The sequence below is a fragment of the Camelus bactrianus genome, chromosome 22 (assembly GCF_048773025.1).
Source record: "Camelus bactrianus isolate YW-2024 breed Bactrian camel chromosome 22, ASM4877302v1, whole genome shotgun sequence".
Taxonomy (NCBI): Eukaryota; Metazoa; Chordata; class Mammalia; order Artiodactyla; family Camelidae; genus Camelus; species Camelus bactrianus.
The window spans coordinates 899-26,314 of record NC_133560.1 but is presented as its reverse complement, the minus strand read 5'-3'; the positions used below and the strand labels follow the sequence as shown (position 1 = coordinate 26,314).

Genomic DNA, 25,416 nt, shown 5'->3' with positions numbered 1-25,416 from the left:
CTTCTGGTATGTTCTTGCTCCTAGATCCTGGAAATACAATCTCTTCAGCCCTAGAAGCTAACAGACAGTTCTGACCTTCAGAAGCTTTCAGCTTTCTTTAGCCTCCTACTTCATTCAGCCTCAAAACTTGGCAAATGTCTTTAAGAGGAAACGCGCTGTGTTTGACATAGAGCTCTTCCCTGGCAGCACTGCACAATAGAAAGATATTTCAGTCTGTGTTTTAGAAGATTTTGTGCTAGCTCCTCCATTTCTTGTGTAGCCATAGAACTATGAAAATATCCCAAGGTGAAAACTGTGTGCTTTTACAGCCCCTTACTATTACATTTGTCACTACAGCACCAAGCAACTGCTAAAAGGCTGCTGACGTCTCTGCCCTCAAGCAGAAGCCCTTTGTCTGAAACAAGCCTAATCTACAGCCTGTCCTCAGATAAACAAAGGGCTGGCAATTATCAAGTTACCTGGGAACAGTTTCCCCTTTTCTGTAATTTTACACCATCCAGTCCTTGTTTCCACAGCTCTCTGAATCCTTTAAAATGTGATTTTTGTAGTGTATTCAGTTTTCTTTGGTGGGAGAGAGGGCCAGTGGCAACATATTTCATTTCACTATTACATGAAAGTCCAGTTTTATCAATGCAGGTTTTTGTTTCTTTGGTGGGCTTTTTCTTTTCTTTTTTTGCTTATTGTGTGAAGTTGCACGTTGTTAAATGTTTATTTGCATTTTTTCCATTAATTTTGTTTGTTTCTTTGTCCTTCTTTCTATTGATACTTTCCATTTACCATTTTCAAGATATTTTTTCTGCATAGTAGAAATTAGAACTTATTTTGAGTTATACCACAAATAATGTTTTTCCAGTGTTATCTTTTGACTTCTTTTTTAATAAATTTTTGTTCTTTTTATGTAACTGAATTTTATGGCTTCTGGATTTTGTGAAATAGATTGATAAGTCTTTTCAACTCTAAGTTAACAAGGAATTTATCCCTTGTTTTCATCTAATTTTTGTTTCCTTTTTTTCCTTCCAGTTTTATTACGTAGAATTATTACTTTGACTGCACATACACATTATATTGCACATAAATACATACAAACAGTATACTGCACATTTTTTTAGTTTTCATATATGTACTAATTTTTGTATCTAAGAATGGAGTAGATCTTCAGCTTTTTAAACTTACATAGTTATCAAAGGAATAAAGCCAACTACAAAATAAGAAACAACAGAATGTAGTAATCCAATCATAAAGGACAGTCAAATGTGCTTACACATATTCACGAAATCAACATAATAATTAGTTCAGTTGTGTCATTATTATTTTTTTTTTAGATTCTTTATATAAATGATGCCATATAGCATTGTTCTTTCTCTTTCCAGCCCACTTCACTTTGAATGACAGTCTTCAGGTTCATCCATATTGCTGCAAATGGCATTATTTTCTTCTTTTTTATGGCTGAGCAGTGTTCCATTGTATAAATACACCACAGCTTCTTTGTCCAGTCATCTGTTGATGGACATTTGGGTTGTTTCCATGTCTTGGCTATTGTAAATAGTGCTGATATGAACATTGGGGTGCATGTGTCTTTTTGAATTTTATTTTTCTCTGGATATATGCCCAGGAGTGGGATTGCTGGATCATGTGGTAAGTCTATTTTCAGTTTTTTTAAGGAACCTCTATACTGTCCTTCATAGTGGCTGCACCATTCTACATTCCCACCAATGGTGTAGGAGGGTTCTCTTTTCTCCATACCCTGTCCAGGATATACTGTTTGTGGACTTTTCAATGATGGCCATTCTGGCTGGTGTGAAGTGATATCTCACTGTAGTTTTGATCTGCATTTCTCTGACAATTAGCGATGCTGAGCACTTTTTCATGTGCTTATTGGCCATTTGTATGTATTCATTGGAGAATTGCTTGTTTAGGTCTTCTGTCCATTTTTGGATTGGGTTGCTTGTTTCTTTTATATTAAGGTGTAGGAGCTGTTCATATATTTTGGAAATTAGTCCCTTATCAGTCACATCACTTGCAAATATTTTCTCCCATTCTGTAAGTTGTCTTTTCATTTTGTTGATGGTATCCTTAGCTGTGAAAAAGCTTTTAAGTTTAATTAGATCCCGTTTGTTTATTTTTGCTTTTAATTCCAATACTCCAGGAGCTGGTTCAAAAAATACATTGCTGTAATATATATCCACAAATGTTTTGCCTATTTTTTCCTCTAGTTTTATAGTATCTGGTCTTACATTTAGGTCTTTAATCCATTTTTGAGTTTATTTTTATACAGGGTTTTAGAGAATGTTCTAATTTCAGTCTTTTACAGGTAGCTTGTCCAGTTTTCCCAGCACCACTTATTGAAGAGATTGTCTTTTCTCCATTGTATATTCTTGCCTCCTTTGTCATAGATTAATTGACCACATGCGTGTGGGTTTATTTCTGGACTTTCTATCCTGTTCCATTGATCTATGTGTCTGTTTCTGTGCCAGTACCATATTGTTTTCATTACTGTAGCTTTGTAGCATAGCCTGAAGTCAGGGAGCACGATTCCCACAGCTCCATTCTTCTTTTGTAGGATTGTTTTGTCTATTTGAGGTCTTTTGTGTTTCCATACAAATTTTAACTTTTTTTATTCCAGCTCTGTGAAGAATGTCATTGGTATCTTGATAGAGACTGCACTGAATCTGTAAATTGCCTTGGGCAGTATGGCCATTTTAACATTATTGATTCTTCCAATCCAAGAACACAATATACCTTTCCATTTGTTTATGTCATCTTCAATTTCCCTCGTAAGTGTCTTATAGTTTTTGGCATACAGGTATTTTGCCTCCTTGGGTAGGTTTATTCCCAGGTATTTTATTCTTTTTGGCATGATGGTAAATGGTATCATTTCCTTAATTTCCCTTTCTGCTATTTCATTGTTAGTGTATAGAAATGCAACTGACTTCTGCATATTAATTTTGGATCCCGCTACTTTACCATATTCATTGATGAGTTCTAGTAATTTCCTGGTTGCTTCTTCAGGGTTTTCTACGTATAGTATCAGGTCATCTGCAAACAGTGACAGTTTTACTTCTTCGTTTCCAATTTGGATTCCTTTTTCTTTTTCTTCTCTGATGGCTATGGCTAAGACTTCCAAAACTATGTTGAATAAAAGTGGTGAGAGTGAGCATCCTTGTCTTTTTCCTGATCTTAGAGGAAATGCTTTCAGCTTTTCCCCATTAAGTATGATGTTAGCTGTAGGTTTGTCATATATGGCCCTTATTATGTTGAGGTAAGTTCCGTCTATGCCCACTTTCTGGAGAGTTTTGATCATAAATGGGTGTCGAATTTTATCAAAAGCTTTTTCTGTGTCTATTGAGAGTATCATATGGTTTTTATTCTTCAATTTGTTAATGTGGTGTATCACGTTGATTGATTTGCATATATTGAAAAATCCCTGCATGCCTGGGATAAATCCAACTTGATCATGATGTATGATCCTTTTAATGCATTGTTAAGAGTCAATTTGCTAGTAATTTGTTGAGGATTTTTGAATCTATATTCATAAGTGAAACTGGCTTATAATTTTCTTTTTTTGTGATATCCTTGTCTGGTTTCAGTATCAGGGTGGCCACCTGCCAACATAAATTCCAACAAAACTTCCCATCTATGATTCCTAAACATTGATCCACTGACTAGTGTCAGTCCATAAGTTTCCATTGCTGTGTTGTACAATAAGACTGAGAAAAATAAAGACAACGTAGTGATTTATTAATGAGACCAAATTTATTCAGTTTAAATTATTTGTATTCTATGATTACACATTTAGCATCCATATATTCTGTTTTATGAAATGATGGTGGCATGGGTGCCATTGTTTAACATCCTTACATGGCAAAAAGTTATCAAATCTATGCTGGTCTCCCCAGTTTTGAAAACTACACCCACTCACATGATCAAAGGCTGGGAACCAGTGATAGAAGAATTAAGTACAAGCAACCTAATATGATACATGATATGGAAAACCTCCCCTACCTCAAACACACAAACACACTGAGGTTGGCTCTTTACTTAAATTTCTTAAAACTACATTTCATTCACTTTTTTCTTTTTAGAAAAAATGTACACTAATATCAGTTAAGCACAAATTATGTGCAAAGTACTATGCCCGATGGGATACAAAGGTGATCAAGACAGAAAATGGGCCCTGCCCATAAAGAAGTTAAGAGCACTGGGGGGGAGGGGGTTACATTTTGGACTCAACAGCCCTGATTTCAAATCGGAGTTAACTATAGTACCTGCCTATAATTAGTTAGCTATTAAATTATAATTACAGCCACTGAAAAGAAGTATAGAGTACTACTAAAGTATGTACCAGGGGAACTTGACCTGGTCTTCGAGGGTCAGAGGTTTCCATGAGGAAGTGAATTCAGAACTGAGATTTGAAGGATGAATGAGCATGAAACTGCATGAATGGGAGACTAGGAATGAAGAGACAGCAGCACAGATAATAGGAACAGTATGTGCAGAATTTGATATGGGAAGCAAAAGGCTATGCTTGAAGAACAGATGGGATGTCAGTGACTAGTGCCCACAAGGACAGGTAGACTCACTAGGTAGATCACTAGGTAGATCAGATGACACTGTATCTTAACACATCACATATGGATTTTGATATTTACTCTAAAAGTAAAGGGAAGCCACTGAATGAACACTGAAACAATGGAAAGATAATGACAGAATCTTATAATGATGGAATCTTATACTTTAGCACTAAGAACCATCTGCTTACAGTCCTAAGCAAACATCATGCTGGTTTGTTTTTTTTTTTTTTCCATTTTCCTTTATAATGACCTACTCTTCTTCTTCCTAAAGATCCTTGATTTCATAACTTTTAAAACTAACGTAATGGATAACTGGGTAATAAGTGTTATATTAGTTTCCTAGGGCCGCTGAAATAAAAGGCCACAAACTGAGTGGTTTAAAACTACAGAAATCTGGTTCATAGCTCTGGAGGTGACAAGTCTGAAATCGAGATGTATGCAGGGGCATCCTCCCTCTGGAATCTGTAGGGGAATCCTTCCTTGCCTCTTCCTAGCTTCTGGTGACTTGCTGGCAATCTTTAGCATCCCTTGGCTTGCAGCTATGTAAGTCCAATCTCTGCCTACATTGTCACACTGCTTTCTCCCTGTTGCTGTCTTCACATCTTCTTATAAGGACACCAGCCACACTGGATTAGGAGCCTACCCCACTCCAGTATGACCTCATCTCAACCTAACTAATCACATCTGTAACAGCCCTATTTCCAAACAAAGTCACATTCTGAGATACTAAGGTTTAGGACCTCAGCATATCTTTGGTGGGGGCGTGGGTGGAGGGGAGCACAATTCAACCCATAACAAATGCCTACAGAAAAACATTTCAGTAGTAGTAAGCAGTGAAGTCTCCCTCTCATAATCTAAGCCAATCAACACACGATATTCAAACGACCATAGGCCATATTAAGACTGAATATGGGTAGTAAGACATGAGGGGAGATTTCCTTTACATAGAAAAATCTGTGAAGCTGTGCCCCCTGAAATGGTCAAGTGGATTTGCTGCTTGTTGTAAAGCACTGGCTCTGGCTTGTACATCAAAATCCTCTGGGTAATTTTTAAACTGATGCCAAGGCCCAAGGCAGAAACCAGACCAACTGGATCAGAATCTTTGGGGTGCAGCTTAAGATAAGTAAACCCCTTTAACAAGTCCTCAGTTGATTCTTATCAACAACCATGGCTGAGAATTATTCGTGTAAAGCAAGAGCTAGGCAGAGGTAGAGGGCGTATTCATGTGTGATGTGTAAAGACTTTCACTTTCACAAGATGACAAGTTCTAGAGGTCTACTGCGCAACAGTGTGAATATACTTACCACTACTGAACTGTACACTTAAAAACGATTAAGACGGTAAACTTAATATTATACATTTACCACAATAGGTAAAATAATTCAGAAAGTCAATTTAAAATTTAACATACACAGATATGGTATTTTAATTCTGAGAACAAATTTTATTTCTAAAAGGGTTCTGAATATAATTATTTTATGGGTCCACCAATATAGTAAAACCAATTTTTCGATCAATGAATATTTCAAAATTGCATGATTTAAATATTTTAGACCCCTTTTTAGTGTCCCAAGTGATCTAGTTTGAACGTCTTTCTTTGTGTATACATATCTCTCTAGGCCTTTCTTCATGGGGCAGCAACAGGTCTGCTGGATGATCCCTGAATCATCAGGCAAAATTCCAGTATGTTATAATACCACTGTAATCCACAACCACCCCAACATGAATACCCTTAAAATCTATCAGATCCTTAAAGAGTCCTGTTATGCAAAATCACCAACTCCTGCTCTCAGATGGTGTCCCTAACGGGTATAGTGCCCCATAAGGGTATTCCCATGAAACCCCAGGAATACTTCTATGAATTATCTCAGTGTAGCATATAACTCTGTGCTACTGTCTCTCCCATTAAGGCTGCAAGCTCTCTGAAAGCTGCGAAAAGTCATGTTTATCTTTATATCCCTAGCACCTACTTATAAGCCTGGGCATGACAGTGTATTCAATGAAATGTCAACAAACACATGACTGGATGAAAGATCTCTGTATCCACGTCCACTTCATACACCACTGAATTTTCAAACAGATGAAATGTTTTCTACAGGCACATCATTTGGAAGGATTCACACACACAAAGGGTAAAAAAAGAAAACTGAATTCCACCCCTTTTCTTCTCAAGTGATGTACTCATCTGGAATAAAGATGCAAGTTTTCTAGTCTAATGTTTCCTGGAATTGTAAGCTCTACTGCAGTGATTCCCAGTCAATGACAAATACTTCAGAGAATTTCAAGACCTCCTAGAGATGTCTCAAAGAGAAGTTACTCAATGGTTGTTTAAAGAAATGACACTTTCTTTTAAGAAACCCCAAAATATGAATGATCAATGGTAAATGCAATAATTCTGGACAGTGATGGCTCTAACAAAGACAACTGAAAGGAGACAGGGAAGAGAGACTCAGGTTATCTAGATACAGTTAGAAGCAGTAGTCAAGAGATAAAAGTCAGGTTGGGGCCATCAGTCAACTCTAAGGACTTGTTCATTACAGGATTTAACATAACATGGCTCACAGCAAAGGAAACATTGACAAAATGAAAAGACAATCTACTGAATAGGATAAAATATTTGCAAATAATATGAATGAAAAGAGGTTAATAACCAAAATATATAAACAGCTGATACAAATCATTAAAAAGAAAGTTCATAAGAAATGAGCAGAAGACCTGAATAGACATTTCTCCAAAGAGGACATGCAGATGGCTAACAGGCTCATGAAAAGATGCTCAATATAGCTAATTATCAGAGAAATGCAAATCAAAACCATAAGATATTCCCTCACACCTGCCAGATGGTTATAATCAAAAAAATCTACAAATAGCAAATGTTGGTGAGGATATGAAGAAAAAGGAACCATTGTACACTTGGTGGGAATGTAAGTTGGTGCAGCCACTATGGAAGACAGTATGGAGGTTTCTAAAAAAACTAAAAATAGAACTACTATATGACCCAGCAATTCCACTCTTGGATATGTATCTGAAACAACCAAAACCACTAATTCGAAAGGATACATGCACCCCAATTTTCATAGCAGCAATATTTACAATTGCCAAGACATGGAAACAATCTAACTGTCCATCAACAGATGAATGGATAAAGAAGACATGGGGTGTGTGTGTGTGTGTGTGTGTGTGTGTGTGTGTGTACACAGTGGACTATTACTCAGCCGTAAAAAGAATGAAATTTTGCCATTTGCAGCAACATGGTGGACTTGGAGGGTATTATGCTAAGTGAAATAAGTCAGAGAAAGACAAATACTATATTTTACTTATAATGTGGAATCTGAAAAATGCAACAAACTAGTATATAACACAAAAGAAGCAGACTCAGAGATAACAGAGAACTAGTGGTTACCAGTGGGGAGAGGGAAGAGGTGAGGGGCAATATAGGGGTAGGAGATTAAGAAGTACAAAGTATTAAGTATAAAATAAGCTATAAGGATATATTGTACAACACAGGGAATATAGCCAGTATTTTATAACTATAAATGGAGTATAACCTTTAAAAATTGTGAATCACTATATTGTACACCAGTAACATATAATATTGTATGTCAACTGTACTTCAATAAATAATATTGAAAAAAGATGACATGGCCCACATTTCCTCTGATATCTCAATATTAATAAATTTATACTTCTATTCAATTGCACATTTTTTGCAAATTTTTAAAATAACTGTATTTTGTTAATATTAAATTATCAGAAGACACAGCACTGTTTTATCAAACTGACTTTTTAAGTCAAATGGCATAGCAGTGGAAGAGCAAAGGTCCTGGAGCTACACTGGATTTGAATCTTGGCTCTGTTCCTTACTAACTATATGACCTTGGGAATATTATTTAACATGTGTGGGTCTCAGTTTCTTGGTCTGTAAATAAGAGATCATGAAAAGTACACATCTTACAGCAGCACTGTGTAACAGAACTTGCTGAGATTTTGCAAATGTCCTATTTTGTACTGCCCAAATCGTAGCCACTAGCCACATGTGGCTATTGAGCATCTGAAATGTGGCTAGTGCAGCTAACTGAAGTTTTAATTTAATTTTAATTCACTTAAATGTAAATTTAAATAGCCAAACATGACTAGTGGCAATGTCTTGGAAAGCAGAGTTTTATAGGGTTGTAAGCATCTTACAGGCTAAGCATTCATATCAATGTCTGGCACAAAATGATCCATAGATGTTCACTATTGCTATTTCCCACCATGTCACATTATAGAAAACTGGTATGCGAGTGTGGATTACCGCTTTCTTCAACGCTTTTCCTAAATTTTGTCTAATTATTCTTCCTACTGTTTATAATTCTAGGCTCCTTCTTTCCCCTTCCAGGTGGCACTGGCTTCAGGAAACACCAGACCAGTCTGCACACACAGCCCCACCTCGTCTTGGTGGGCCCAGCACATGCACCACACGTACACTTGCTCTGAAGATTTTGCAGACTGCCAAGAACATACTTGGTTCTGTCTCCCTTCAGATGCTCAGCGCTACCCCCACTCCCAATGTTTTTACTCCTTTTACCAGCATCTTTCAAGTGTTAGTGTATATCCATTTCCTGTTTGGATAACTTATTAAGAGGATTTTATTATCACACCTGACATAACCAAATGACTTAGTCATTCTACACCTTAAAATATCTCATCAGGCTTACAAAGACTACACTGAGTATCTCCATCATCTTGATTTTTTTTTATGAAGTTAGAGTGAAGTCTGGACAGCTTATCTTTTGCTCCCTAGTATATATTAAAAGGCAACCACTCAAGTTCTGGCACATATTTGTTGTCTTCGAAAAGGATACAAACTTTTAATCAATAAGGCCCTGCATGTCTTTTGATATAGCAATACTGCCCTATTTCCAAAACAGTCCCATAATATCAAATTCATTTTTCTTAGCACAAAGACTCCTAGAGCAATCAAAATTGGTAAAGATTTCTTCCTCTTCCTATTGGAGAAGATACAGTTGAGAATATGAGAAAAGTTGTCAGAAGAGAATTGCAAGCTTGAATTCTTCCGCTATCTAAGAAATACAATAGATATGGCCCCTACATTTATAATTCTATATTCTAAAACAGGAAATATGAAGAAATAGGTTAAATAATCTGACATGTACCACTAAGCGAATGAGGAAGGCATAATTAACCAAGTGTAATACCAGAGGAAAGCTAAGGAATAAAGAAAAGATGAAGGCTTTTTAAAAATATATATCTTATCTCAGATATAAACCACTATCAGGTATGAACTAATTTGAGTTGTAAACTTAAAAGAATAAAAAACACAGGAAAGTGGCCTAATGAGCCACAGTCCAGAAATGAACCGGGGTTGGGGGGAGGCTCTTCCTTTTTTCTTTTCCCCAAAACTAACAGCTTTCTATTGAATATAGTTGATTTACAATGTTGTGTTAGTTTCAGGTGTACAGCAGAGTGAGTCAGTTCCCCTCATCTTCTTTTAGCAGGTACAAGCACCCTGTTTCTACAGTAAACTCTTCCTGTCCTGGGACTGCACGTCTGAGCAGTTTTGTTCTCTGGGATTCTATATTCCATTTCTAACAGTGAGAAATTATTTCAGCTGCAAGTAATAGAAACCTTGATTTCTGTTACAAGGAATTTTTTTTGAAATAAGAGGCAGTCCCAGGAATGGGTGAAATTCAGGTTTGAGTCAGCAGCACAGTAAAACAATTTTGCAGTCTACAGTGGCAAATTCATTCTAAAGCCGAACTTCCTGTGATTATAACTCTCAACTTTTTAAGTTATGGCCACCTACTTCCAGCAGGATAGGAAGAGCCTCCTCCTAGTCAGACTAAAGGGAAGGACTCGGTCCAACTAGGCCCAATTTAAGTTTGTACCCATCCCAGAGTACCAGCTGCCAGGGAAATGTCTCGTACTAACTGGCTTAGACTAGTCAGGACTCACCTCTGCAACTGGAGACAGAGTCCACTTGTGCAATCACATGAACGGTGGAAAGGAAGTTTCTTGAGCAAAATGAGAGTTCTGGTATGAGAAAAGGAGGAAAGTGATGCAGAACAGGTAATCAACAGAGTGCATCACACTTCTCTCCCACTCCTGACGGACTTGGTATCTAGAGTGAAGTGCTTTCTTCAGCTGGTCACGAAGAGTATGCTTTACTGGCCATAACATGACTTCTACTTTTGGGTAAGGGACTGCTGCTGTGGGGAAATGGATAATTCAAGATGAAGTTAAAGATGCTGAAGAATTATTTTCCTAGCTGAACTCAGGAGTGTTGTGTTGCCCTGTAGCGAGGCATACGGGTACTTCTGTCCCGTGCAGATGCTCCCAAGTGTAGCCCAGGGAAAAACCTGCATAGGGAGGGCCAGAGAGGTGTCTGACCTTCTGCCCTTATGAACATTCACTACCTGAATAGTGCCGGCTACCCTACTGAACAGAAAGGCAAGACAGGATTATTGAAGTAAGGTTCTAGAAAGTGGCCACACTGTGAGCACTGTGAAGATACTCAACATAGCAAGATTTGATAGGATGGAGTTTGATAGGCTTGCTGAGGCAGTAAGCACTTGATGTAACAGATCCAGGAAACTCAGAAAGTGAAAAAAGGACAAATCTTTGAAGGACTGAATTAAACACATGGTTTATGGATCAGCATTCTTTCTATGACATCACACTCTCTTCTTTAGCAGTAAAAGCCTACAGTTCCCCAGACGGGATTGCCCAAGAACAAGCTTTCACTCAATTCTGAGGATGGAAAGTAATGTTTTCATAATTTGAATACAAGAGAAAGGATACCTTTCAATACCTGGCATTGCCAAGTTTTAGGGGGGAAAAAAGGTAAGAAAGCTTTGCTGTTATTGGGAAGGGCAGGCAAAGAAATAAGTTAATTTGATCTTTTCCTTTCTGAGACTGATAAAAAACTGAGCAGTCAATTCTATGTGGTATAAAGAGAAGTTACCAGGACAACAAAAGATTCACTAATATATTATTAGAATTCTTAACGGGTCTGCTGATTTTGAAAAAATCTGTAACAAGTGCATAGGATCCAGTTGCTTGCATGTACTCGCTTAATTTGGTTTAGCATCTTTTTTTCATACTGGGGACAACACTAATGGGCTGCTATGAAGGATTAAACCATACATCTGTGTAGATACGGATGTGTGTGTGCGTGCGTGTGTGTGTGTGCGCGAGCGCACGCCTACTTTCAAGCCTACTCACTGGTATGGAGTTGATAGTCAATACATGTTACATTTCTTCCCCCTTTCCTCAACCTGGTCACCAAACTGAATAACGTGCAGCCGAAGCTGGCTTGCACATATTCCTAAATTAAGGGATCAGGAGGCCAACGCAGAGTTTTGTGTCTGAAAACTGTGGAGGGCTCTGCTCCAAAACAAAATTGATTTCCACTTAAGCCGTGTGGATTTGGGAGGACAGGTTCTTGAGGGGAGCGCCAGATTCACGATGAAGCGGTCAGAGGAATGGGATTTCAGAGGGAAATGCAACTGAATCAGGAGGGCACGGCAACCACATCACTTCCTTAAACTCTGGCTTCTCTAGCCTGTAGTTCAGTAGGAAAGTTTTGCTGGAGTACAAAGCTCACTTGTAAAGCGGGCATTTGGTACGTATAGATTAATACCCTTCAGTGCTCTTATAAATAAAAAATAAGCAAGATCAGTTTTTAAAAACTATCCTAGCTTTCATACAGATAGACTATTACAATTAAATTCTGTTTAGTCTTTTGACAGCCTCCATTTTACAATTTAGTTCCTATATTTTTGAGTTGGTTGTTCTTTCAGAACATGTCATGGGCAGTTGCACTATATCTACTGACACATGCTGGATCCAGATTTCCACAATTAATCCTGACATTATCACATTTCCATTTCCAGAAAGTCTGAAATATTTTCCATTGACATTTCATAGAAATAGAGCTATAGAGCTCTCTCTCAATTTGCAATGGATTACTAAAAAAGGAGGTAGCATATTATACGACAACCATAAAAACCGAGACGAGGCAATAATAACGGATATTCTCTAAAACCCACTTGCATCCCCAGAACATTAGGGACAAGGACTTCTAAGGCACGGGGGGGGGGGGGTTAGTGCTTCATTACTGCAAGCATAAAATGCCACTTCCTATAATCATCTTTACTTCTTTCAACTGAGATAGAAACTTTCATCTCAAGTACTTAAGGATTTTAGAGCAAAAAGGATCGGTAACATTCCTTTTGGCTCATATCTTTTTGTGTCTTTTCCTTTCTCCTGACATTCTCTTATTACTCCAGATTCTTATTTCTCCAAAAAGGAAAGAGAATAGACTGAATTTTTATCCCTTTGAAATGCCTCATTGGACCCCTTAAAAATCACCTAACTGAAATGAATTTTCATTTATTTTTCAATTTCTCAGTCCCTAAGGAGTACCATATTCTTTAAGTTATTTTAGTCATAATTTAATGTTTTAGCTTTGCCTAGCATTGGGATTTCAGATGGCTTAAAGGCGTTTTCAGTTTTTTAAATAGAGTGGCCTATGAAGTATGCTTAGCCTTCTGAAAGAGATGCTTTTCAGAGAAATGCCCTAAAATTTTCACATTCCTATGAACTTACACAATTTCAGAGAAGCTTTCTAATAAAATTTACTTTAACAAGGGTTTCCAACATTTTCATTTTAATGGTCTCACCTAGAGACTCTGCCATTTAAATTTCCATAGGGGCCTGATGTTTACAGAAACTTCTGAATCCTGACAACCTTGTTTGTCTGTTTGAAGCTGATTTTTATATGCTAGGTTTTATTAAGCAGAATATAATAAAAGGGCTATTTAACTTTTTTGAAGATTTAGAACAAAATACCGTTACATCACTTGTCTCTTCACTTAAGTGGTAACTTGGAGGCAGGATTTCTCCACCTCAGCATTACTCACATTTGAGGCTGGATCATTCTTTGCTGTAGAGCTGTCCTGTGCAGGGCAGGAAGTTCGGCAGCATCCTTGTCTCACCCACGAGATTGGAATAGCACCCCTCTCCCGCCCTCCCCACCTCCACTACTTCTGACAACCAAAAATATCCCTGGACATAGCCATAAGCCTCTGGGAGGCAAAATAGGTCCAGTTGAGAAGTGCTGCTCTAAGGCATGCTATTGTGTGCATCTTCAAAACCAAATATTCTACAGTAAGCCTCAATCTTTATTTTTACAGAGGAGGCATATAATGTAAAATGAAAACAAGTAGAACCAAAACCTTCTGACAGGGAAAAATATTCTAAAACGTAATCAAATTGAGATTGTAATTATACATCAGTCAGTTTCTGGGCAGCAAGGTCTGATTTCAGCTGAACCTCAGCTAATTTCAAAGTTATTTCTCTATAAAGGGCACCACTCACTTTTAGGTTCATCCCCAACGTTTCCTTCTTTTCTCTCTGAAGTTCTTTTCTGTAGAGATGGATGCTTTCCTCTGATAAAGCAGCCACATCACCACTACTCTTTTCTTGGCTTGCTTCACACCTCTGCACCGAGCTGCTTTCAACCTTAACTATGGCAGAAGAAAGAGAACCAAGGGTAACCAATTCCTTCTCCAAAGCTAATGCCAAATGATCAATTAGGAAATCCTCACTTCCTAATTTTAGATTTTTGAAGAAACTGTTTATAGGTAGAACTCTGCTGAGATTATGAAGGCACTGGAACAAAATTGTTTGATTCCTGGAATGAAAAAATCAAACACACTATTAGAAAACTCAGAAGAGCACAAAACAGTCATATACAACATACCATAGTAATCAATCAATCTTCATTTATAAACCCTCCAGTGATGAACAGAACCAATAATGCATGCATGTGGGCACTGATACAATTCAGACTGTAGCAACTAAGTACAGGTGGCCCCATGTTTGGGTGAATCTGCAGATGTGGAATCCACAGATATGGAGGGCAGACTGTACTATGCCATTTTATAGAAGGGGCTTGAGCATCTGTGGATTTTGGCATCCACCAGGATCCTGGAATCAATCCTCTGTAGATACAGAGGAACAACTATATACATATGCTCAATCAACTCAGTTAATATTCATCAGGTTGCTTCCTGATTACATTTTCTCGGAGTAGTAAGATCAAAACTGTATTTTTAAAATTTCATTGTTGGGGAGAGGTGAGAGGAACCCTTAAAATAATTATTAGGCCAAAAACAAACATAAAATTAAAACAGCTTCAGCTCCTAAATGAGACCACCTGTCCACTCGTGCTGTACCAGGTGATGACCTAGACATGTCCCACAATGGTACACAACACTACTGCGGGGATCCCTGCTGGACCACCCCCCTATACACACACACTTCCCTGGACCAATTCCAGCTTGATGTGCATTACCTGGAATAGACTATTAAAGTCCCTTCAAATGGTGTTCTTTGTCTCCAGTTGAAAAGTGTCCCATAGAAACTTCCTGGCCTTTTACAAAAGTACATTTCTGGAAATTCTTTGATTACTTCACATTCCATGTGTTCTAAGAGCCACACCTTCACTGAAGTCAGAGCATAGCTGGGTGATGTGATTTGAAAACAAGTTTCGCGCAATGCAGCGAGAAGTGCGAAGAGATCTTCCGTGTGTTCTACAACAAAAACACGTCACAAGCACTGTCATCAAACCCTGGCCATTACCACATCAAGGGAGTTCTTAAAATTTTCTGATTCGATTAGGTATATGATTAAAAAGGACCTACAAAAATTACCTAGAAGTTTCTTCTTTGGAAACGTCAGCAGGTATTTCCCACTTGAAAGATCTTCTAGACTGAAACAAATTCTGCCACACTGAACGCAACGAGCTTCAGAATAATTACCATTCTCTCTCTCTTTAATTTGTAGCAGCACAATGCAACAAAAATTACTGAACGCTAAAAGTGGTGACAGAGATGTTACAGCAGTAATCATTTGTATACAGTCTTTCTCCAAGGGTTGTTCACAAACAACACTTTCCTCTTTCCCTTCCTCTTCCTCACTACCAACACTCATCTTGATTCTTTTTACCTCTGATCCTATTTCACATGGCACTGGGGAAGAATTCCTACTCAACGTGATCACCCTATTTTGACACTTAATAAGCGGAAAGCTGGAGTTATGGGCCTGATCCATTGACAGCGATAAAGTCACAAGACTTGAGGACCTGTAAAAAATACAGCTCAGTTTAGTCTACAAGCTCATTCTTTAAAATCAAACAGATGATTAAAGGTCATACAAACACAACAAAAAATTTTTATTCTCTCCTTTCCCAGGAATTATCATTTCAAATGTATAGTGTATCAGAAAATTAAGTGTAAAAACCAAACACATTTTTAAAGATCCTGTAATAGCACTTCTCTTGAAACAGGAAAGCAAAAACACTGTAAATATGCTGGACTTTAGGAAAGTAATTTGTAAGAAAAAGGAAAGGTAAAATAATGCTTGTATTTTATTTTTGAGGTAGATTTTTCTCTTTTCCTCTTAAACATGGGAAAAAGTACTCATTTTTTAAAAGAGTTAATTTGGTAATCATTTAGAATGAAATACCTCTAAAGTAAAAATTGTATTTTATACTCCTCCAAATGATGTGAATGAAATCTGCATTTTAATACAGAATATCATTTACCCATCAACAATAATATTGTCTTGGATATATTATTTAAACTAATTTCATGTGTTTCTGTTTCTATTTAATATGGCTACCAGAACAGTGAAGGTTACTTATGGGGCATGCATTATACTTCTGTTGGCCAGTGCTATTCCAGGGCATCAAGATGATGTTAGCATGTTAGAATTTACTTACAGCTTCAAAGAAGATGTGGTTTTCACTCCAACAACCAAGCTATCTTCTATTACACGATACCATATCTTCTCTACTAGCTGTTCTGGATCTTGAAAATTGCCTGATAACTTTTCATCAAAGGTATTGGCAGGATTTTCTTCTTTACCACAAAGAGTAACAAGACATTCCTTATAGAAAAATATGTTTAAATAACTGATTACAAAAAAAAAAACCGGCCAAATGTAGCAAGACTAAAAACATAACGTAAAGCAGCTTTAGGCTAGGCATTATGGCAGACATATTTTAAAATACATTAACATCTACAATATATACAATAGATTATATATAATTCACTAAAATAAAATTTATAAAACATATAATTAACTATGACTCAGATCATGAAGCACGACCTGATTGTAAAGAAGGCTCTGAGTATCCAACACAGAGCCAGCGGGGATGGAAACCTGAAGTCAAGTCCACTTTGAGAAATAATCTGACAATATGTGCCCAAGGCATGCTGAAAACAATCCAGTCTTTGTCAGTGACTTAAACTAAACTTAATAACTGTAAATTTTTGTATGAATAACATTGATTAAACTATCTTTGGACTGCTGATCAATTACAGCTAAAATTTTTTTCTTTAAGTCCAGGCCATACTCATTCATTTCCACACACATGGATTTATAATACAAATGAAAATAGGAGAAATAGTGATAACTAATAATACACGACACTTATTAAATGTTTACTATATGTCAGGCATTGTTCTAAATGCCATTCACATATCCATTTGTTTAACCATCTCAATAACCCTAATGCCCTAGGTCAGTAGTATTATTTTCTACATTTTCCAGGTAAGGAAAACTGAGGCACAGGGAGGTTAAGTACCTCACCCTCGGACGCCCAGTGAGCAACAGGCAGAACTGGGATCTGAACCAAAGCCAATTGGTTCCAGAGCCCATGATCTATATTAACCATTTGTCTATACTCCTCCTTTATGTGGTAATTACTGAAAAAAAATATGAGTACTTGTACTATAGTGAACTCAACAAGTTCCTAGGAATCTGATGCTTCTGCCAGTAGCTGTGAGATTTGAGGCCGACTATCCACCTAAAACCTGCAGAAATTTTTATTAGCTGCCAGAATTGCTTTTAAAGTTAAGAATGTAAAGGGCCTAAAATGGTGCCTTGCACAGAGTGGTTTCAATGCAGTAAGTTCTAACATTTCTTCCCCTTTTCTAATACTGGTAAAATCGCTGGGGTCAAGTAGGGAAGAGAAATGGGAAGACTTTAAATAATGACTTTCAACAATGACTTGCATGACGTTTCCCAGGAGATTAGAACAGTAATACAGGAATGCAACATGATGTGCTCTTGTCTTACATTAACGGAATCATACTTTGGGGTGAAACCCTCATATTGCTAAGGCTGAAATACAGACACAAGGCATAGACTATTACAAGAATGGTAAATCTTAGAGTCAGTGACTTGAGGGAATAAAATGCAACATCAAATTTCTCTATGTCCAGCTTTTCCTGATTTATTTGAATTTTGGTATGCTGTCTTTTTCTGTATGGAACTAATGGGCATAAATACTGTTTGTTATGAAGTCAAAGAAGTTTTTGCTAACTTCTACATTACCATACTGGCATAAGGAACTGCAAGGTACCTGAAGAGGCTCTTATGATGGTCAACCACCAAACAAAACAAGAGTAAAATTATAAAAAGCATATGTAAGGACTAAAAAAGCACAGCAACTTAGGGACATTAGTAACTAGAGTAATAAATATCCTTAGAAATGAACCATGCAAGAGACTAAAAGAACAATTATTATATTAGTGATGAAATTATGGCACCATTAAAACAAGGTTAAATAATATTCAACATATTCTGTTTCAGAAGTCAGAAAACATAGTCACCCCTTGAACAACACAACTTTAAACTGTATGGTCCACTTATATGTGGATTTTTTCAAGAGTAAATACTTCAGTACTACACGATCCACAGTTCGTTGAATCTGCGGATGGGGAACTGGAGATACAGAGGGCTAAGTATAAAGTTATTCATGAATTTTCAACTGAGTGGAGGGTTGGCACCCCTCACCCCCATGTTGTCCATGGATTAACTGTAATCCATCCATGAGTAATTTCTATCTAAACCACACAAATAAAAAAGTTTAATAGTTAAATCTTTTTAAACAAAAAGGACTTGTTTCCCAAGGTTACTGATAACTGAGATTTTAATATCCCACAGAATAAGAATAATTGCAAACTGGTAAAACACTGGCTTCTTAACCAAATAGTTTTCAATGTCATAGAAGCCCACCATTATAATCCCTGCCACTCTGCTTCTTGATCCATTGAGCAGGATTGTCTAATATATTCCAACATTCCAATTTAAATATCACTTCAGTATCTTGTAGATTTCCAATTCATAAAATGATGAAATGGTCACATGATTCATTTTACCTCGTCTGTACTTGACGCACTATCATCTTTCCCTTGAAACAGGTTCATTAAAGCTTTGTAAGATTTTGAAATAATTTTTTCCTTAAGCAAGAGATGCTGCTGAAATTCGTGAATAGAAATGAAACCAACCTGTAAAGGATAAAGAAGAATCACCGCCAGAGACATAAATTTCAAATGAAACCCAATATACCATTAATTCACTAAGTATTTTCTCCAAACTTGCTTATTAATTCATTTTCTGTAGAAAAGCAAAGACTACTTCTCAGAGCAAAACTGTTTTAATTATAAATTTTAAGTCTCTAATTACAAAGGAAAATAACAGCAAATAATTACAATAGTTTATGGATCAAATTGAGAGAATGCCAATGTATTTGCATCTGTTTCCCTACTGAGTTAAGTAATGAATCAATATGAATATGAATGAGTTCTAATCAATATGAATAAAAGTCAAGGCCTACAAGCATTCCTGCCCCAACAAGAAAACTGATTTTCTTGTTGAAATAACTCTGCTTCAAAAAGCAGAAGGTACCATTATGAATAGAAATGCTCACTTTTGATTTGATACTCCTTGAAATCCTTTGTTCATATAACCTTTATAGTAAAATTTTAAAGATAACACATAACAGATCCAAAATTGTCACAAGTTTATCTTGTGCTAATAAACTCAGGGCTGGGGTCAACTCTTAATCACTGGGTGGCGGGGGGACTGGCTCTGAACTGGGCAAAGGGCAAATGGCTCCTTTTATTGTAGCAGGTAAACAAATTTCAGTACGAAGGATGAAACATTCATGAAATATATTTTGCTCCTGAAAATTTAAAAAGAGTTGCATCATTGAGCTACTAGAAACCATTTCACTTCACATGGATATCTGAGACTGTTTAAGTATTAATTCAGCTTTTAATATAACATGTTTTTCGAGACTGAAAAAACAAAATGCATCCTGTATTTTGTCTTTCTTTTAAATTACATTTTAAGGCAGGTACATTCTTTTTCTTTTTATCAATGAATTATCAGTTGGAGAGTGAAGACTGAGTTCAATCTTACCTCGTTGCACAAGGTATGTAAAGCGTCTAGCTAATACTTTAAAACCACATCTGACCTAGTTCTGTGGGCACCACATCATTCACACTCCATCACTCACTGGCTGAGTGATTCAGGACTGAGGGGATGGGAGATGGACCTGTCTGAGGAGGAGGGCCAAACCTGAGGCTGCTGGAGGGGCAGGGAGTGGAAGACAGGGCTGTGGACAGACTGACAACGAGGCCATGAAATTACGTGTTCTCTCTTCCTTGCTTCCTTCAACTCCAGGAATAAACGCCGAGTCACTAGACTACTTCAATATTTTATGCTATTATAAGTTTCGTTATAAAACTATGAAAATATGCCCATGATAAACCATTTAAACAACATAAAAAGACATCTCACCTTCCCTTCCTAGACCCTCAATCCCATTTGCACAGCCATAAGATTATTTACCTTTCCAGAACTTTTCCATGTATATGTTAAGGAATGCTTTCATTCTCCTCCCCATAAACAAATAAAACCCACCCCAAATCAAATATAGGCACATACTGCACTGCCTGTCACCAAAACTTGCTTTCTAATTCTTACTGTGATCTCTTGCATACATGCAGAAGAATGCACAAGACAAAAAAAAAAAAAAAAAACAAGCGTACAGACGAACAGTGAAGTCCACACCCATGTAACCACATCCGAGTCAAAAAAGCAGCCCCTCAGGAGCAGCATGTGGGTCCTCCCCAATCACCAAATTGTCCCCACCGCAGGCAATGCTACCCTGGCCTTTCAAGATGACTTCCTTGCTTGTCCTCACAATGTTACCATCATTATATCAACTTCTAAAGAATATGTTCAGTTTGTGTGTGTGCGTGTTGCTTCCTAGCCTTTCATGAATGGAACTGTTCTGTATGGACTTGGGTTTCAAGTCATCCATCTGTCGTGAGTAGCTACAGCTCACTTGTTTCATTGCTCTATATTATTCCATCAGCTCACTCGACCAGTTGCCCTGTCCAGTATCCCATTGCTACACATCTGGGTTACGCCCAGTTGGGGAGTATTACAAACAATGCTGCTGTGAACATCCCTGTACCTAGGCCCGAGTTTCTCCAGGGTCCCAGTTTCTCCTCATCCCCTCCAACAAGCAGCTGGAGAATAAACGTCACAGGGGAAAGACCAGTGAGCCGAACTCTAGTTTCAGCTCTGCAAGTCACCTAACGTTTCTGGCTCTCCATTTGTTTCCGTATTTGCAAAATTGGGGAGAGGGTAGATTTGTTCAGCTCTAAAAGGACTTCCGATGCTTAGAAATGTTTGTATCCACACTGAGAGCTAGTGGTAACATGTGGATATTTGAAATAAAATGGACACTCCGCTACCCCTTATTCCGGGCCTGCCCTCAGTTCCTTTCGTATTTTCCTTCTTTGTCTCTGGGCTACCTTCTGGATAATTTTTCTAACAGTCTGGTTTGTTTATTTGTTTCACATCTCTTTAAATCAACTGTTCAACTCATCTGTTGAGTTTTTCCTTTTAATTTCAATGTGCTTCTAGTTTTATGATATTTGGTTATTTTTTGTGTGTGAAAAATTAATCATGATGCTTTGTTTCTTTATGTGCTTATTCTGTGGGTGGCTCATTTTCTTTAAAAAATTACTTCTGAGATCTAGAAGAGGCCTAGGATAAACCTGTGTTTTGAAAGAGGACTCGATGTAGTTTCTGCCAGGTTAGGGCACTCCTGCTTCAGGTTAAGTACAAATGCTCCTAGGGCAAGAGCAGCATCGTGTTGTGCTTCTCTCTCTGGGTTCCAGCCTTTAGGGTTTGGCCTGCTAATTTATTCTTATATTCTCAGCTTTTTGAAGCTTTGAAGATTTTTGAAACCTATTTCAACTCTTATTTTAAGTTGCTTTTATCAGGAGAGTTGATTCAAATACATTAAGTGACATATTACCAGAAGTGGAATTTCTGAAAGTCATGCTTTCATAAATTTAATTGTTTTAGCATCATTTAAAAATCAGTATAAAGAGTTGCCTTATTCTTTTTGACAGCTGCATATTATTCTGTGGCTCATTTATATCATAATTTATTTACCATGCTCCTAATGATGGAAATTAAGATTTTGACTGAATTTTATTTATAAATACTACATAAACATTCCTGTAAAATTAGTTTTGCTTACATGTATGAATATATCCTTAGAACAGATTTCTAGAAGTGAAATTGCAAGAGTAAAAAGATACGTGCAGTTCATATTTTAATAGTTATAACAAGTTCCCTTCTGAGGCGGTCGGCCCACTTTACATATTCAACAATACTGTTTTAGAATGTATATTTATATTAAGAAAATTAATCCTTTGTCACATGTTACAATTTCTTTTTACATAATTTATTTTTTATTTATTTTACTTTGTTCAGAGCACCACAGTTTTAATGTAATCAACCTTCTCCGTTATAGTTCTATATCCATTACGATGTTTTATTTACCTAATGTTCACATTCACATCTACTATGCCTTCAATAAGCATTTAGTGAATTCACTTTAATATTAAAATACTTGCAAAAAAACCTTCTAAAGGGCCTGCAAATCATAAATATTTACTATTTGGCCCTTTACAAAAAACGTTTGCCAGGGATAGAGGAAAAAGATGAATGACAACACAAGGAAACTGACAAATCCATTAGCGTCACTTTTTTAAAAAGGGAGAGAAGGCATTATTCTAGATTAAAAAAACAATGAAACATATAATAATCAAGTGTAAGTGTAAACTCTGATTGGATCCTTAAAAAGGTAGCTATATAAAACATTCTGTGGCAATTGAAGCCATCTGAATATGGACTGAATAGTAAATAAGATTAAGAGATTATTACACTAAATTTCCAAGTACAATAATGGTGTCAGGGTTACACAGGAGAATGTCCCTATTTTTTAGGAGACTCCTGCTAAAATACTGAGGAGTGAAGTATTACAATATTCACAACTTTCAAACGGTTCTGCAGAAATGTACATATACATGCACATACACACATAACAGCACAAACAGATACAGCAAATACAATTTTTTAAAAAGTAACAACAGCTGAATCTATGCGGGGACTAGAGATAAGCACTGCACTATTCTCTGAACTTTTCAATATATGCCAAAATGTTTATGAATGAAAAAAGGCAGGTTACATGAGAACATGCATCTTATAATCACATTTCCATGTAAACGTGCATATATTCATTAAAAACATCTACAAGAATATGTAAGGCAAAGTGTTAAAACAGGTTATATCTCAGTAGTGGAATCATAGGTAATTATTAGTTTCTTTTTAATATTTCTTTGCACAGTCTGAGTATTTTACAGGGAATGCTCATTACCTTCATACATTAGGAAAAAATCAAAAACTTTAAAAGAGAGCTTTGCATGGAAAACTTAAAAGTAAACTGTTAATCTTTGGAACATGTCACAATTCATCATATTTGCTGCTCCTTTACAAGAGTAATGGTATACTGATCCTAAAAACTAGGAGTCAAAAGTCAGCTTCTTATATGCTATCTTATGAGGCTTACTAAATTTATACAATCTTACTACAAAAAGGAATCATTTTCAGATGGTATATTTATAAGAAATGTCATAATAGTTTTTACAGAGGTACCAGAAAAGTTAATAGATCCTTTGAAATACAAGTTTCCCCACCATCTGAAAGTAGAACACGCCTATGAAACCTTTTGTAATCCATTATGAAATGATGTAAAGCGAAAAAGCAATTACCTTAGGACACTCTTGCTAAGGGATGCACAGAATAAATGGAGATAAGGCACAGATGCTCACAGACACAGGTCAAATCTATGGCGGCTGGATGCTGAGATGCTGAGTGCAGTTCCCAGGAAGGAGCTGGGTGGGGCCACTCTCGCTGCTCGGGATGCGCGCTGCCTCTCTAACAGCTCCTTGCAAAGCAAATCACTTTTTGCCTTTTTTCCTAAAAGCAAAACTCCTCCTCCGGTTTCTTTCAGTTAGCAAGAACAGGTGCTAATGCAGATCTTTCGTAAAAGCTAAGTGGCAGAAAGCAAAGTGGCCGTAAAGCGAACTTCCAAAAAGCGGGGGATACCTGTACCACTTCTTTCCCCCTCAATCAGTGAGTTGTTTATACTTTAAGCTCTTTAAATGTTCAATCCTTCATTTAGAATAGCACTAATCCAAAAAGGCAAAAGCAAAAAGCAAACATAGACACTAACTTTCAATCTTCTTTCCAGAGGTGGAATCACCAAATAACAATTCGCTTGCTTGTCATCAAGTAAATCATCTTCATTGCAATCCAAAGTTTCACTCTAATAAATAAAACAATACATTATAACTGAAATTTAGAAATAAACTGAAATTTCTTAAGATTAAGAAAATATAATACAAAAAACAATACAAGTTTATCCAAAAGGCGGTGTGCCACAATACACTGTTAGATAAAAGATACATATTTTCCCCATCATCTTCTTGTAAATGGGAAAATAGAAACTATTATTACCACTATTACCACCCACCTAAAGTTTGCATACTGATTCAAAAAGTATCAGCTTACTAGGTGTTTATAAAATTCCGTAACTAGAGAAAATAAGAATTATACTCATTTTAATAACGCAAGAAAAGCCCTGAGGCTCAGAGATATTTTATATAGATATGAAACTTACAGGGTAGTATTTCCCTTATGCTCAAGATCTTAAAATATCATGAACTGTTACTTTTTTTAATAAAGCAGTTTCACTTCACTGTATTCCTTAATTAATCCAATATTATGTTTATTGGTATAAAATGTGCCTTTTGGAAGCAAAGATAATTTACAGTATTATTGTCACTTGAGTGAACACCAGATATATTATGTTCCAAATTTATATCAAAAGGAGTCAATTTGTAAAACATTTGTTGAAAGGAGAGTCATATTATTTAGAAGATTCAATGTATGTATTTTCAAAGTTCAACAAGTTTACTTTTAAGTATGAAATCAAAAATATTGAAAGGGTAGGTCAAAAGCTTTGAAGTGCTCAAATTTTCTAAAATGTTCTTAAAGTAATGTATAAAAAGTACACGGAACTTACTGAATAGTTTAAGTTGTCAAGGTTCGTTATTTTAAAAGAACTCAGGCAATCTGAATTCAAGGAGTCCCTGAAAAGTAGCAGTACTTGTTCAGTTCCAACTCCAAGAAAGTCATCTATCAGTACTGAGCTAATTTTCTCCCACTTAGCAGCAACCTGAAAGAGAGTGGTAAAGAAGGAATAAAGGAAGAAAAAAAGTCAGATGTAAAATAAGCTAAATCCTTTTGTTGCATGTAGTTCTAATTTGTCATCTTCAATCTTACAAACAAGTAATGAAAATGTTACTGCAAACACTAAAAACTAAAATAAAATACAGATATTGGGGGATCAGAAAACATAAGGAATCATAAATTTATAAATAGCAAGGTAATTAAATTTAATATTTTATCAACATTTGTCCAGGGATTGTCATGTTCCTGATTTCTTTATTAAAATTTTATTATAACTTATAAATTCTAACACTTCTTATGACTAGCTCTAGTGAAGATTCTTTCTCTAACGGGTTAATTTAAGGACGACCCTCATTCCCATAAT

At 36.6% G+C, this 25,416-nt stretch overlaps 1 protein-coding gene across 1 annotated transcript; it reads right to left on the bottom strand.

Annotated features, from left to right (window-relative positions):
- Nucleotides 1-3,717: 3,717 nt before the first annotated feature.
- LOC123613401 (Fanconi anemia group B protein) lies at nt 3,718-25,080 on the bottom strand (the record flags this gene model as incomplete). The annotated part of the gene is made up of 7 exons (XM_074351424.1): nt 3,718-14,268; nt 14,932-15,169; nt 15,290-15,720; nt 16,360-16,526; nt 18,806-18,934; nt 24,034-24,126; nt 24,886-25,080. Coding segments are annotated over 7 exons (1,662 nt in total), but the record flags the coding sequence as incomplete, so codon positions are not given.
- Between the last annotated feature and the right edge of the window lie 336 nt (nt 25,081-25,416).